We start from the raw sequence: 12,804 nt of genomic DNA, 5'->3' as shown, positions 1-12,804 counted from the left end.
CAGGTTTCTTGCAGATCAGAGCCTAGACTCAATCAAGTCCGTTTGTCTAACAGTAAACATTCAATCCTACCATCGCACAGGAAGGATTAACAGGTTGGCTACGTTATTACCTGATCGTATCAATCGCGCCACCAGAAATATCGCAGGAAATTATGGCTATACAATAGATGCTGCAAGATCAATCGAAAGAGCGCGAGCAATAATGGAATGACATCCTCATAGCAGCAACAGGACTTCACTGAAACACGACACCGAACTCATAGAAGTCGTAGCACGCTGCATAAGATCTTTGAAACCTAAACTTGAAGAAGTGTTCAAATAAAGAAGAGCAGTGTGAACGTATGTGGGCACATCGTCACTGAGCAGCAGGCTGAGGTAGACCGCCTGATAAGTCAAGCAGTCGCTACACATGCCAACGAGCCACAACAAGCAAGGAAGACGCCTGCGTCGCATTGCTAGGATTCATTCCATATCTTTCAAAGTTAGCATACGCCAGAACGTAGTAGCCATTGACGAGCCGTTGGAGGGAGCGCACAACGACAACTATAAGTTTCGACTGACAAGACCTCAAGCTACAAGAACGCTACGACACAGACGTCAGAGATCTAGTGCGGCACCCACACTGTACTAGCATATTTTACGACCGCTGATAGGAGGATAAGAATCCAGTGTGATTCCAGCAGCTTGCCGCTTGGAGGTACTACACGAGGGAAGGGACAGCCTGTACGTCCATCAAGCTCTAACGGAGACCGGAAAAAGGTACGCACAGAAGAAGATAGGAAAGTGTAAGACAAGTAGTGACTCCTGCAAGTAAGTTCATCCATTATCGTTAGCGCAGAGGAGCTCCACGTAGAGAATGAGTCATAAGGCCCGTCTACGACTAATATACCGAAGCGCACTTATCTCCAATCACTCAAACCATGAGACGTGCAGAGCAGCCTCTACACTGCATACATTATGATACTCAAAGCCTAGATACAAGCAAGAAAAGAAAATAACAATAGAGAGATTCACTCGGAGTCACAAGCCATCGCGCCCTCCCTGAGCACGAGATGCTGGATATGGAACAAGTGACCAGTGCACATGTTGCGAATTACATTGCGCCAGTCACGCACAACGAGATACACACCAGTTTCAGGAACGCACAGCGGACTTAACTCGAACGCAGTAACACACGAATGATCACCTGCAAGGATGGCCATACCCAAAATGGAGGTGCCCATTCCATAAGGGAATACTGGAATATAAGAGATGAAACCTTATCCGTATATGAGGTGCCGTGGTTTCAAATCTAGAGACTTTGTACCACCTACCATGCAGCAGCTAATGCTGTCCAGTCCATCATCACCCATGGGAATGAGGGGGTCCGTCTACTCGGCCGCGACGCTCACAGGCTAGCAACATTAGATCCGAGGCCATCTAGCATAATTACCCGAAAACCATCACGCCGCCGTTGGAACCTTATTAAATTTGCACTGTGTCGGGCGGCCTACCCTGACTGCGTTGGTCACAACGGACGTCAGCGAGCCGGGAGGGCAACGGTCCACTAACCTCGTGTAGTATTATCCATCTGCCCTCTACGTCACCGCCCGCCTGTCTACCATACATAAGGTATTCGGCAGGCACATCCGTGTCGTCCTAACTGCAAGTCGTCGTGACCAAGTATCAGATCGAGTATAGCTGCCCGGTTGGTTGACAAGGACCGAATGTATATATGACCTGCGTGATCTGGCAACTATACCAGTTATACTCTTTGTAAGAAATAATATAGTACACTATACTATATATATATATATATTATATAATTATATATAATGTATTTCTATGTAAGTATATGATATGAGAGACTGCCATTCGTGCCCCTGGTGCGGTAAACGTCATCCACTCGTGATCACAAACCTGGTGTGCCGTTTTTTTTCACATCTCCTTTAGCCTAAAGCACCTTTTTGGCATTCATTGTTTGTGTCCATTCGATCCTATATGGTCATGCCTGGTCAAAATGAATAAAATAATAGAATAATCAATAATAGGGTGCCCTCTCTCTGCCTGTCTCTCGCCTTCTCTCAATATATATATATATATATAATATATGATAATATATAATAATTTATAATTCACCTATATATTATTATATCGGTGTGTACGTGCGTGACGTGGCGTGCGTGCGTGCGTGTGTGTGCTTGGATGCGTGCAGTGCCGCGGTGGCGCTTTGTATGTTGTGTGGTGGTGTGAGTGTTGTCGTGCCACGCGCCCGTAGTGTGGTGTGTGTGTGTGTGTGTGTGTGCGCGCGTGCGTGTGTGTGCGCGCGTGTGTGCGAGAGAGAGTGTGTATGCTTCGTGCTATGTTCACATCGCTGCGTCCTTTTCAATTCACCGCCCGTCATATCATTTGGCCAGCGTTCTGCGTCTCTCTCTGTCTCTTTGCCTCCCTTCCTCTCTTTCCCTCTCTTTCCCTCTCTCCCTCCCTCTCTCTCTCTCTCTCTCTGTCTCTCTCCCTCCCCTTTCTCTCTCTCACTCACTCACTCTCTTTCTCATTTCGCCCGCAAAACCACCGGTTTGCGAACATTCCCGCTCCGCTCATGTACACGCATCTTACCCACCGGATACAGAGCGAAAATAAATTACAGACCACTAATGAGATATTCGTTTGCGGACATTCGCCGCCGCGCGAGGCTGACAATCTCAATACTACCAGAGCATATAAATGCATACAATGTGATTTATATGCTCTGATACTACCCACCACTCGCGGTTCGCTGCGGTATCGTCAGCGTCGTCGGCGCCTCGTTGATATGTTTTTTTTTACATTACTATGGCAACTAATAAGTGCTCTGAAGCGGGCCTAGCTAGTATCTTGGTAGCAGAATAGAACCGCTCCGATGGTAGTGGTAGTGCTCGGCTGTGTTAGCAGCAAGTGTACTACTCTGTACTACAGCAGTGTGTACTACTGCTGCACTACTGCACTACTACTACACTACGCCTACTACACTACTGTGCAATACTGCAAGTGTACTACGTAACAGCAAGTGTACTGCTGTGCAGCTATGTGGTAGATGACGACAGAGGCCATTAGCGATGTGCGGCTGCCGGGGAGATGCGGCAAACAATGATGTTTTAGAACGCTCCAAGGGCATTTCTTCAGGCGCGTGTTTACATGCGTACACAAAATAGGTCGGCGAAATTTCTCCTGCAGTGTCTAACACGAAGCCATCGTTATCATTATAAGCTCTTTGACGAAGGCCAGGCTGTGATTGGCCGATAAAAGACATGGCAGATGCTGGATAAACTCGAGCTCCAAGCAGCAGCTGCACGCGTACTTTTTCGTACTAACTAACACTAACGCACAGCGCGCACACGTACAATGTGCACACGTACAACGATACAAGCGTACAATGTACACACGTACAACGATACACGCGTACAATGTACACACGTACAATGTACACACGTACAATGTACACACGTACAATGTACACACGTACAATGTACACACGTACAATAAGAAGTATGTTCCACATGTCGTTGTGCAGCGCAGAAATAGCAACGCAATTAACGAGCGCTGAAATCGAACGACGAAACCTTCGAGAGCGTTCCGAGATGCACGTCACGTGATCCCACCGACGTTCGCGCAACGACGCGACTAATAGTCTCGACTGCGTGGCCATTAGTACGCCGACGTGACCACTGGCGCGGCGCTGCGAGCAACAATTGTCAGGCAAACACACGGACGCGCGTGAACATTAATATATTTTACGTCGGGCGGTAGCAATAGACTGCGCTTCGTGTCGTCACACGGGGAGTTCAGCGCCGGAGGGAATGTCCAACAACCTGGTGTACGGTATATCCATGCTAGTCAACGCGCCCGCGATGCTTGACCATACATAGTGGTACTGGCAGGCAGCAGCGTGTCGTCCTACTTGCATTAGACGTGTGACCGCAGTATCATGATTACGTATAGCTGCCTGTTGGTTTAACAGAGGCCGAATGTATAGGTAGTACCTGCGTGATCGCAACTATAACAAGTTTATAGATCTTTGTAATAGATATATATATCAGTACATGATATATATATATATATATATATATATATATATATATATATATATAACTGTATTAGTGTCATATTATATATGATGATGATGATGACTGCCATTCGTGGCGCCCGCTGGTGCGGTAAAAGTCACTCACTGGTGTCACACTGTGCTGAGTTTTTTGCACCGATGTCTTTTAGCGTTAAGCAGCTTTGTTGGCATTCTGTTTGTCCTTCTCCTATATGGTCATGGTGGTAATAATAATAATAATAATAAATAAAATAATAATAGTGTTGGGGGCTCTCTCTGGCCTGTCTCCTCGCAGCCTTTCTCAATATATATATTATATATATTATATATTAATATATATATATATATATATAGTATAATATAATATATATAATTATATATATATATATCTGTGTGTGTGCGTGCGTGCGTGCGTGCGTGTGTGGTGTGGAGTGCGTGCGTGCTGCGTGGCGTTTGTGTGTGTGTGTGTGTGTGAGTGTGTTGTGCTGTGTGTGTGTGTGTGTGTGTGTGTGTGTGTGTGTGTGTGTGTGTGTGTGTGTGCGCGCGTGCGTGTGTGTGCGCGCGTGTGTCGCGAGAGAGAGTTGTGTATGCTTCGTGGGCTATGTAATCGCTGCGTGCCTTTCAATTCCCGCCCGTCATATGCATTTGGCGCAGCGTTCTGGCGTCTCTCTCTCTGTCTCGTCTGCTCCCTCCTTCTCTTTCCTTCTGCTCCCTCCTCTCTCCTCCTCTCTCCTCTCTCTCTCTCTCTCTCTCTCTCTCTCCTCCTTCCCTCCCGTTCTCTTCTCTCTCTCGCTCGGTCAGCTCTCTCTGCTCGTCTCTCGTCTCTCTCACTACACTCCTTCTGCTCTCTCATTTCGCCCCGCAAAACCACCGGTTTGCGAACATTCCGCGGCTCCGCACAATGTACACGCATCTACCCAAGCCCACAGGATGCAGAGCGAATAAATTACAGGACCGCACGTAATGAGATTATTCGTTGGGCGTTTACCATTCGGCCGCGCCGCACGAGCTGGACAATCTCCAATACTACGCAGAGCATTATAAAATGGCATACAATGTGATTTATGATGCTGTTGAATACTACCACACACGTTTTAATCGCAGGTTGCGCTGGCGGTAATCGTCAGCGTACGTCGGCGCCTCGTGGATATGTTATTTTTTTACAAATTACTATGGCATACTAATAAGTGCTCTGAGCGGGCCTAGCTAGTACTTGGTAGCAGCATAGAACCGCTCCGATGGCAGTGGTAGCGCTCGGGCTTGTGGTTAAGCAGCAAGTGTAGCTACTGCTGTACTGCAGGCAGTGTGTACTACTGCTGCACTAACTGCACTACTACTACCTACGCGCACTACGAGCTAAGTGCTACACTACTTTGCAATACTGCAAGTGTACTACAGCAAGTGTACTGTTGTAGGAGCTATGTGGTAGATGACGACTAAGAGAAGCCATTAGCGAATGTGGCGGCTGCCGGGAGAATGCGGGCAAACAATTGATGTTTAGAACGCTCCAAGCAGCTTTCTTCAGACGCGTGTTTGACATGCGGTACACCAAAATAGGTCGGCGAAATTTCGCACCTGCAGTGTCTCAACAGCGAAGCATCGTTAATCATTATAAGCTCCTTTGACGAAGGCCAAGGCTTGTGATTGGCCGATAAAAGACGTAGGCAGATGCTGGATACAATCTCGAGGCTCCAAGGCAGGCAGCTACACGGCGTACTTTTCCCGTACAACTAACCACTAACGCACAGCGCGCACAGTAGAATGTAACACACGTACAGCGATAGCAAGCGTACAAATTAGCACACGGACAATGTCAGCACACGTACACGATAGCAAGCGTTACAATGTAGCACACGCTACAATGTACACACGTACAATCGAATACAAGCGTACAATGTACCACGCTAGCAATGCCATCACGTACAACGATATCACGCGTACATGTAACACACGTACAGCATGTAACCACGTACAAGGATACAAGGCCGTACAATGTACACACGTACAATGTACACACGTACAATGGATACACGACGTAGCAATGTACACACGTACAATGTAAGCACACAGTAGCAACGATACACGCGTACAATGTGGGGACACACGTACAATGTCCATCACGTAACAACGGATACACAGGTAGCAATGTACACCCGTACAAAATGTACCCACGTACAAACGATACAGGCGTACAGATGTACACACGGTTACAACGATAAGCGCGGTACAATTTACACACGTACAATGATACACACGTACAATCGTACACACGTACAATGATACACACGTAGCAAATAGTACACACGTACAATGTACACAGTAGCAATGCACCACAGCACGTACATGTCACACACACGTACAATGTACACACACGTACAATGTACACACACGTACAAAATGTACAGCACGTACAACGATAAAACGGTAGCAATGTACACGCGTACAATGTAGCACACACGTACAATGTACACACACGTAGCAATGTAAGCACACACCGTAGCAAATGTACACACCACGTACAATGGTAGCACACACGTACAATTGTACACACTACATTACACCACTCAATGTACACACACGTACAAACAGTACACGCAGCAATGTACAGCACGTACAATGTACACACGTACAACAGTACACACGTACAATGTACACACGTACAATGTAGGCAACACGTCAATGTACACACGTACAATGTAGCACACGGTACAACTCACCACACCACGTACAACAGTACACATCGTTCAATGGCAGACCCACACGTACAACGTGCACACGTACAGACAGTACACACGTCAACAATGTAGCACACGTCAACAACAGTACACACGTACAATAGACCCCACAGTACATCACGTAACAATGTATACACCGTACACCAGTACCACACTACAATGTACACACGTACAACAGTACACACGTACATCAGCTAATTATAGGCTGATAGTTGCAGCCGATTTTGAGCAGAAAACACGTTCTCAAACGTGTGAATAACGAACTTTAACTCGTCTATAATGCTATAGCAATCTGTGAATGTTTCAGCAGACGTTTCATGTCCGTCTGTGATTTATTGCAGATCTGACGCTAGAGGAGCAGGAGCTGTTGGCTACCATTCGAAAACGCAAAGCAGAACTAGTCATAGAAATACAGGTACGGATCTAGACACAAAATAAAAAATAAATAAAAAATAAATATTAAATTTACTACGTCACGAAAATTTCTTGTTGACATTTTTTACATTTGAAGTAAGTACTAACGGACTAAATGTATCCGTCAAATTCTTAGAACGCTGATTAAGATGTTTTTCCAACTAGTTAAAATCAAAACCCTGGACGATTTGATATTATTATCTTGAACAATTTATTTTTTTTTTTTTAATTGCTTACTATGGGCTATGTATGAGTCACGAGTGTAATGTTGAGCATCGAACAATATAGTAAAAATAGGCAAGTATACATGCATCAATTTAACCATAAAAAAGCTGAACAGACTTAGCTTACATTTTGTGAAAGAAACAGTGGAAATATTTTTTTTTTAGTTTTACTGATTGTACGGGTGACCTGATCACTTTAATATGTAATATCTAATTATAGGCCGGCGTTTGCGTGTACATCTATACTACTGAACATACTTTGCTCCAAGAGCGTATTAGTATATACTTAATACGCTCGTTGAATTGTGCTGTATGCAGCTTATTTAGCGTCTTGACGTACGACTGCATCCCTTATTCTTGGCTCTCGATCGTGCTCTATCACAAGCAATTGAAGGATGAGATTGCAGAGGTCACCGAGGAGAACTGGGGAGGGTGGCACGTCGCGTCACGGATAAGGAGAATCCTAAGCTTAAGGCAGCAGCAGCATCGGTCGCAAGAAGTTCAACATGGACCCCTAAGAAGGTGAGGGGCGCGGCGAGGTAGTCAATAGAGGAACTGAATGAAGGCTTGATGAAATACCCGCCAATGACACCTATTTGAGTAAACGTTAATATAACATTTTGGGCAGGTAGCTTAATTCATGGAACCATCTCATCCCCGCGCGCCGCAAGACACGCACCGCACACACGTGGCGCACGGAACAGCACCGCCAACACGCACACAGCAATACACGGATAATTTACGTAATCGCATTAATTATCTTTCTCCGTTGAAGTCTTGCACATGATTGTTCAGGGTTTGATCACTCACGGAACAGTTTAATAATTTGAATTTGGATTCGGCCCACAAGCATTAATACCTGCAATTTAGAACCAATCGTAATTATTAGAAAGTGAGATGGGGGGGTTGCGTGGTAATGCTGGAAGGCGAGGTTTGGATTATAGACGGGACTCCGCAATTAAAGCGCACCAAAGTTATAGTGTAGCGTGGTCCATGTATGTATACAGTATCACATATCAATTAGGGGGCAGTATCCAGAGGGGGTCGACCGGGGTCCGCCCCCCCCGCTTTTTACCACAGAAGAAATAGAAAGAGAGCATAACACCACACGCACGCACGCCGCACGCGCGCGCTACTACACACACACACCCCACACACCACACACACACACGCTCTCTTATATTTGTCTCCCGATAAAAAAAATCTTTGTTTAGCGGCTAGTTTTTCTGATAAAGGATTTACTGTATATATGTGTAAATTCGTTATAAACAACCTAGAAATGGCAAGAGAGGGGTCCGCAGACGTCCGGGAACAGCGGATGCTGATACATTTTTGCATCTAGAGATCAAATTACTGCTGCAGATGCTCTCAGAATATCACCATTTTAAAAAAAGACCAAATATTGGGGGCGGTCCCCCAAACCCCTCCAAAGTGTCCTTCGGCAGCATTTTTTAAACGCCAGAAAAAGTAAGCAGGAAAAGTGCCGCTTTTATTGTTGCATTTCCTGGAACTATCTCCCACTTCCTAAAAATCCTGGATCGCGCCCTGTCAATTATATCGAATGCCTTATCTATCGTATCGTATCCTAGTTTATCTACCGTGCTTAACTAACTATCTATCTATCTAATCTGGCTCTGTCTAACGATATCTATGCTATCATCAATCAATTAATCGAATGCAATGCAGTGCTATCTATCTTATCTAATATATCAATCTATCTATCTTATCGAAAAAAAAAAAACTATTTACTCTGTAACTATCTATCTATCTATCTATCTATCTATGCTATCTATCTATCTATACTTCTATCTATGCTATCTATCTAATCTATCTATCTATCTATCTATATAATATATATATATTTATATATTATATATATATATATAATGGAGGCAATCTTTATCAACTTAATAACCTTTCGCGGTTCGTGATTTCGGCGCGTAAATTCCTACTGTCGGAGTGCGTCTGTCACTGTGTCACCTGTCATCTGACACTGTGTCACTGTCACTGTCCACGCGATTGCTGTCACCTGGCAGGGATCGAGTAATCTCATCGACCATGGGGGCTGGCTGTCGTCTGACTGACCTCGGACGGGACGTTGCACAGTTCGTCTGTTCCGCGGAAGGACTCACAAGACCGCCATCGGCCGATACCTGGGAGCAGAGGTGGAGTGGACCCACGCGTGTCCTATTCGAGGCAGGGCGTGACTGCCTGATGGAGGTATATTATTAATATAATATAATATATATATATATATAATAATATATTATATATATATATATATAGGATATATGTGTGTGTGTGTGGTGTGTGTGTGCGTTTGTGTGCGTGCGTGTGCGTGCGTGCGTGCGTGCGTGGCGTGCGTGGCGTGCGTGGCGTGCGTGCGTGCGTGTGTATAGCAGGTAAAAACACACGAAACAAGCATGTAGATATGAACGTAGAAATAATAAGAAAAAATAGCAATAAAGTGTTAAATCTTACTCAGCAAGGCTTTCAAGAAGTATCCTCTTCATCAGACATAAACACTTTTTTAAATATTTTTTAATCAGCCTGAGTGAAGAGAGAAACTGTGAAAGGCTTGCTGAGTAAGAATTTTAACACCTTAATTCTATATCATATATATATACAGCCGATATATATTTATATCACCGATAAATTTTATATAGCGTATATTTTCTGCCACGTCGACAGTGAACACGCCTACCGACAGCATGACACCAGCGTACCATAACAGTATGTGTGGAAGACGCTGTATGTTATCTCATAGCTGTTGCCCAACCGCAATGACCGCTTTACATTTACGCGCTGGCGAGGCAAAACGAAGGACATCCGCACCTCTCCCCCACCCCTACTACCTCTGTGAGATTTTTAAAGAAAGAGCGGTTGCGATCTGGGCATAAATTTTCATCGAGTAAACAACAGAGATCCTGCTGTTCGCTCCGGACTTCCTATATCTGCTGCCTCGCAGACCGGATGTCACCCGATAGCGTTTGCTTCGTTTAAACGTAAATAGCTGGTTCAAGTAAAATTATACATAATACGGGCATGCGTGGGCAAGGTTCCCGTTCGAAATTCTTACTGTTGACTATTGACGACGGACAAAACTCACTGGCGATTTAATAGGTTGTTGGTTTTTTTAGTTATATTTTTTTTTTAAAATATTTATCGCTTTTTTGTGTTTAACAACTCTTCTAGGTTATTCGGACCACTGACCAAGTCACATTAGGGGGCCTTTACTTATTACACTCTGTCTGCTGGTCTAACTAACCACGACTAGGTTTCTTTTTTGCATGGACCATCAACGTCCTTTCACCCTAAACGGACAAAGTCCAGTAAAAGTTATACTGACGCACGCATGAGGCTTATTACTGTCCCGACTCAGGTCTTCTAACCAAGCTGATCCACATAACGGTCTGCTAGTTTACGCTGACGGTCCACTGATCCAAGCTGACCACATAGGCGGTCTCTAGTTACGCTGACGTGCGCACTGAACGCAAGCTGACGCACATTGCGGTTCTGCTTTATAGTTTACGCTGACGTCCCACTGAATCGCAGAGCTGCCACATAAGCGGTCATACAATTCCCGACCACTTCACACTGGCGGCCGCATCCAGCGCGACCTCCCACCGCGTCACCGCTGCTCGTCGCGCGTCACGGCGCTGGGTCGTCGCACGCGTACACCGCTGCGTCGTCCCGCGCGTCACCGCTGCGTCGTCCGCACGTCCCACCCGCTGCGTCGTCCCGCAGCGTCACGCGCTGGGTCGTCCGCGCGTCACCGCTGGCGTCGTCCGTGCCGTCACCGCTGCGTCATCTCTCTTCCCAGGCACGGACACTTTCAACCTGGCAGGTGCTGTAGTAGATTTGTCGCACTGCATGAGTTGCGCGAGACATGAATCCTCGTGCAGGCCGGGCTGCGACCAGTTCTCTGGAGCGTTTTCGGCGTTCGCGAGGAGGCCGCAGAGATAGATCGCATGAGAGGCGTTCGCTCAGGCGCTACTTGCCAGTGGCAATCCCGGCGTGTTTCACCTCCACAGGTAAATTGTTTACACAGGCGTGTTGACCTGACAAAGTAAAACTGTTATATCGGTGTGTTAACACTCTCCACGTAAGCCTGTCCTAGAGCAGGCGGCCGTAAGCTATAGCGGGAGCGCACACACGACGCAGCACGCCGCACGGCACGCACGCACGCACGCAAGCACGCAGCCGCACGCACGTGTACGCAAACGACTCACGTACGCACGCACAGCACATTGCGCACCGCCCACCGTCGCGGAGTGCCCGCCGGCCGTTCGGGCGGCACACACAGTACATATCACACACACACACACACCACACACGACACACCACACACACACACACACACACACACACACACACACACCACACAGACATACACGCGCGCGCGCGCTGACGCCTGGCGCGATGCTCCGTTGTTTCGAGACACGCCTCTTGTGTTTCAGACAGCGCAACTGACCCTGGCCGATGCTCTTGTGTTTCAGGACCACGCGCGCCTGACGCCTTGGCGATGCTCTTGGTTTCAGACACGTGCTACGTGCTCACTTTGCAGTCATTATGCTGAAGCACGAGTCTTACACAACCCGGCCGTGAAGGATAAGCGAGTGTCGAGAGAATTTATAATCATGAAGCGCGTGGCATGCAACCGACGCGCGGCGACCTGCCAGGCAGAGTTTACTCACGCGTACGTACCGAGGGAGGAGGAGGAGGCAGGAGAGGGAAGGAGGAGGAGGAGAGGAGGTGGAGGAGGAGGGGAGGAAGAAGAGGAGAAAGGCGGAGGAGGAGGAGGAGGAGGAGAGAGAGGGGGAGGGAGCGAGGTGGAGAGATTCATAATCATGAACCGCGGCATCAACGACGGCGGCGACGCTGGCCAGCAGAGTTACTCCACCGGTACTTACCTCACCACCACGCAGCGCAAGTCACCACACATCACACACACAACACACAGCACACCAACACACACAGCAGCTCACACACACATCACACACGCGGTGCGAGCGAGTCACACAGCGCGCCACGAACCCATGCAACGCACAGAAGCACACACACACACACACACACACACACACACTACACACCACACACACAACCATCACACACACACACACAGCCCACACAACACGCCACGGCATCACATGCACGCACGAACACACAGCACACACACACTCCAACACACACACACACGCGCGCACACAGCACACCACACACACACACACAAACACACAGCAACAGTCACAAGGGCACATTGACACACACCAAACGCACGCACAACATGCAGCACAGCGTGAGCATGGGAGTGGAAGGTGAGGTACGGAGAGATGAAACAAGATAACAAACGTCTTGAACTCGGCCAATG

At 47.0% G+C, this 12,804-nt stretch overlaps 1 protein-coding gene and 1 long non-coding RNA gene across 2 annotated transcripts in view; both read left to right on the top strand.

Annotated features, from left to right (window-relative positions):
• Positions 1-7,866, top strand: part of LOC106810672 — an 8,363-nt gene extending 497 nt beyond the window's left edge. The window contains exons 2-3 of the long non-coding RNA XR_001394051.1: positions 7,137-7,210; positions 7,819-7,866. This is a non-coding gene — a long non-coding RNA (uncharacterized LOC106810672). The remainder of the gene's footprint in view (positions 1-7,136; positions 7,211-7,818) is intronic.
• Positions 7,867-12,087: 4,221 nt separating this feature from the next.
• LOC106810667 (cytohesin-3-like) overlaps positions 12,088-12,804 on the top strand; it is a gene marked incomplete at its 3' end in the record, with an annotated part of 3,872 nt that continues 3,155 nt past the window's right edge. The window contains 1 exon segment of the mRNA XM_014814099.1: positions 12,088-12,132. Within this exon segment, the coding sequence (XP_014669585.1) occupies positions 12,088-12,132 (45 nt within the window).

Source organism: Priapulus caudatus, unplaced genomic scaffold, assembly GCF_000485595.1.
Source record: "Priapulus caudatus unplaced genomic scaffold, Priapulus_caudatus-5.0.1 Scaffold461, whole genome shotgun sequence".
In the NCBI taxonomy this organism is placed as follows: Eukaryota; Metazoa; Priapulida; class Priapulimorpha; order Priapulimorphida; family Priapulidae; genus Priapulus; species Priapulus caudatus.
This window is presented reverse-complemented; position numbering and strand designations above follow the sequence as displayed.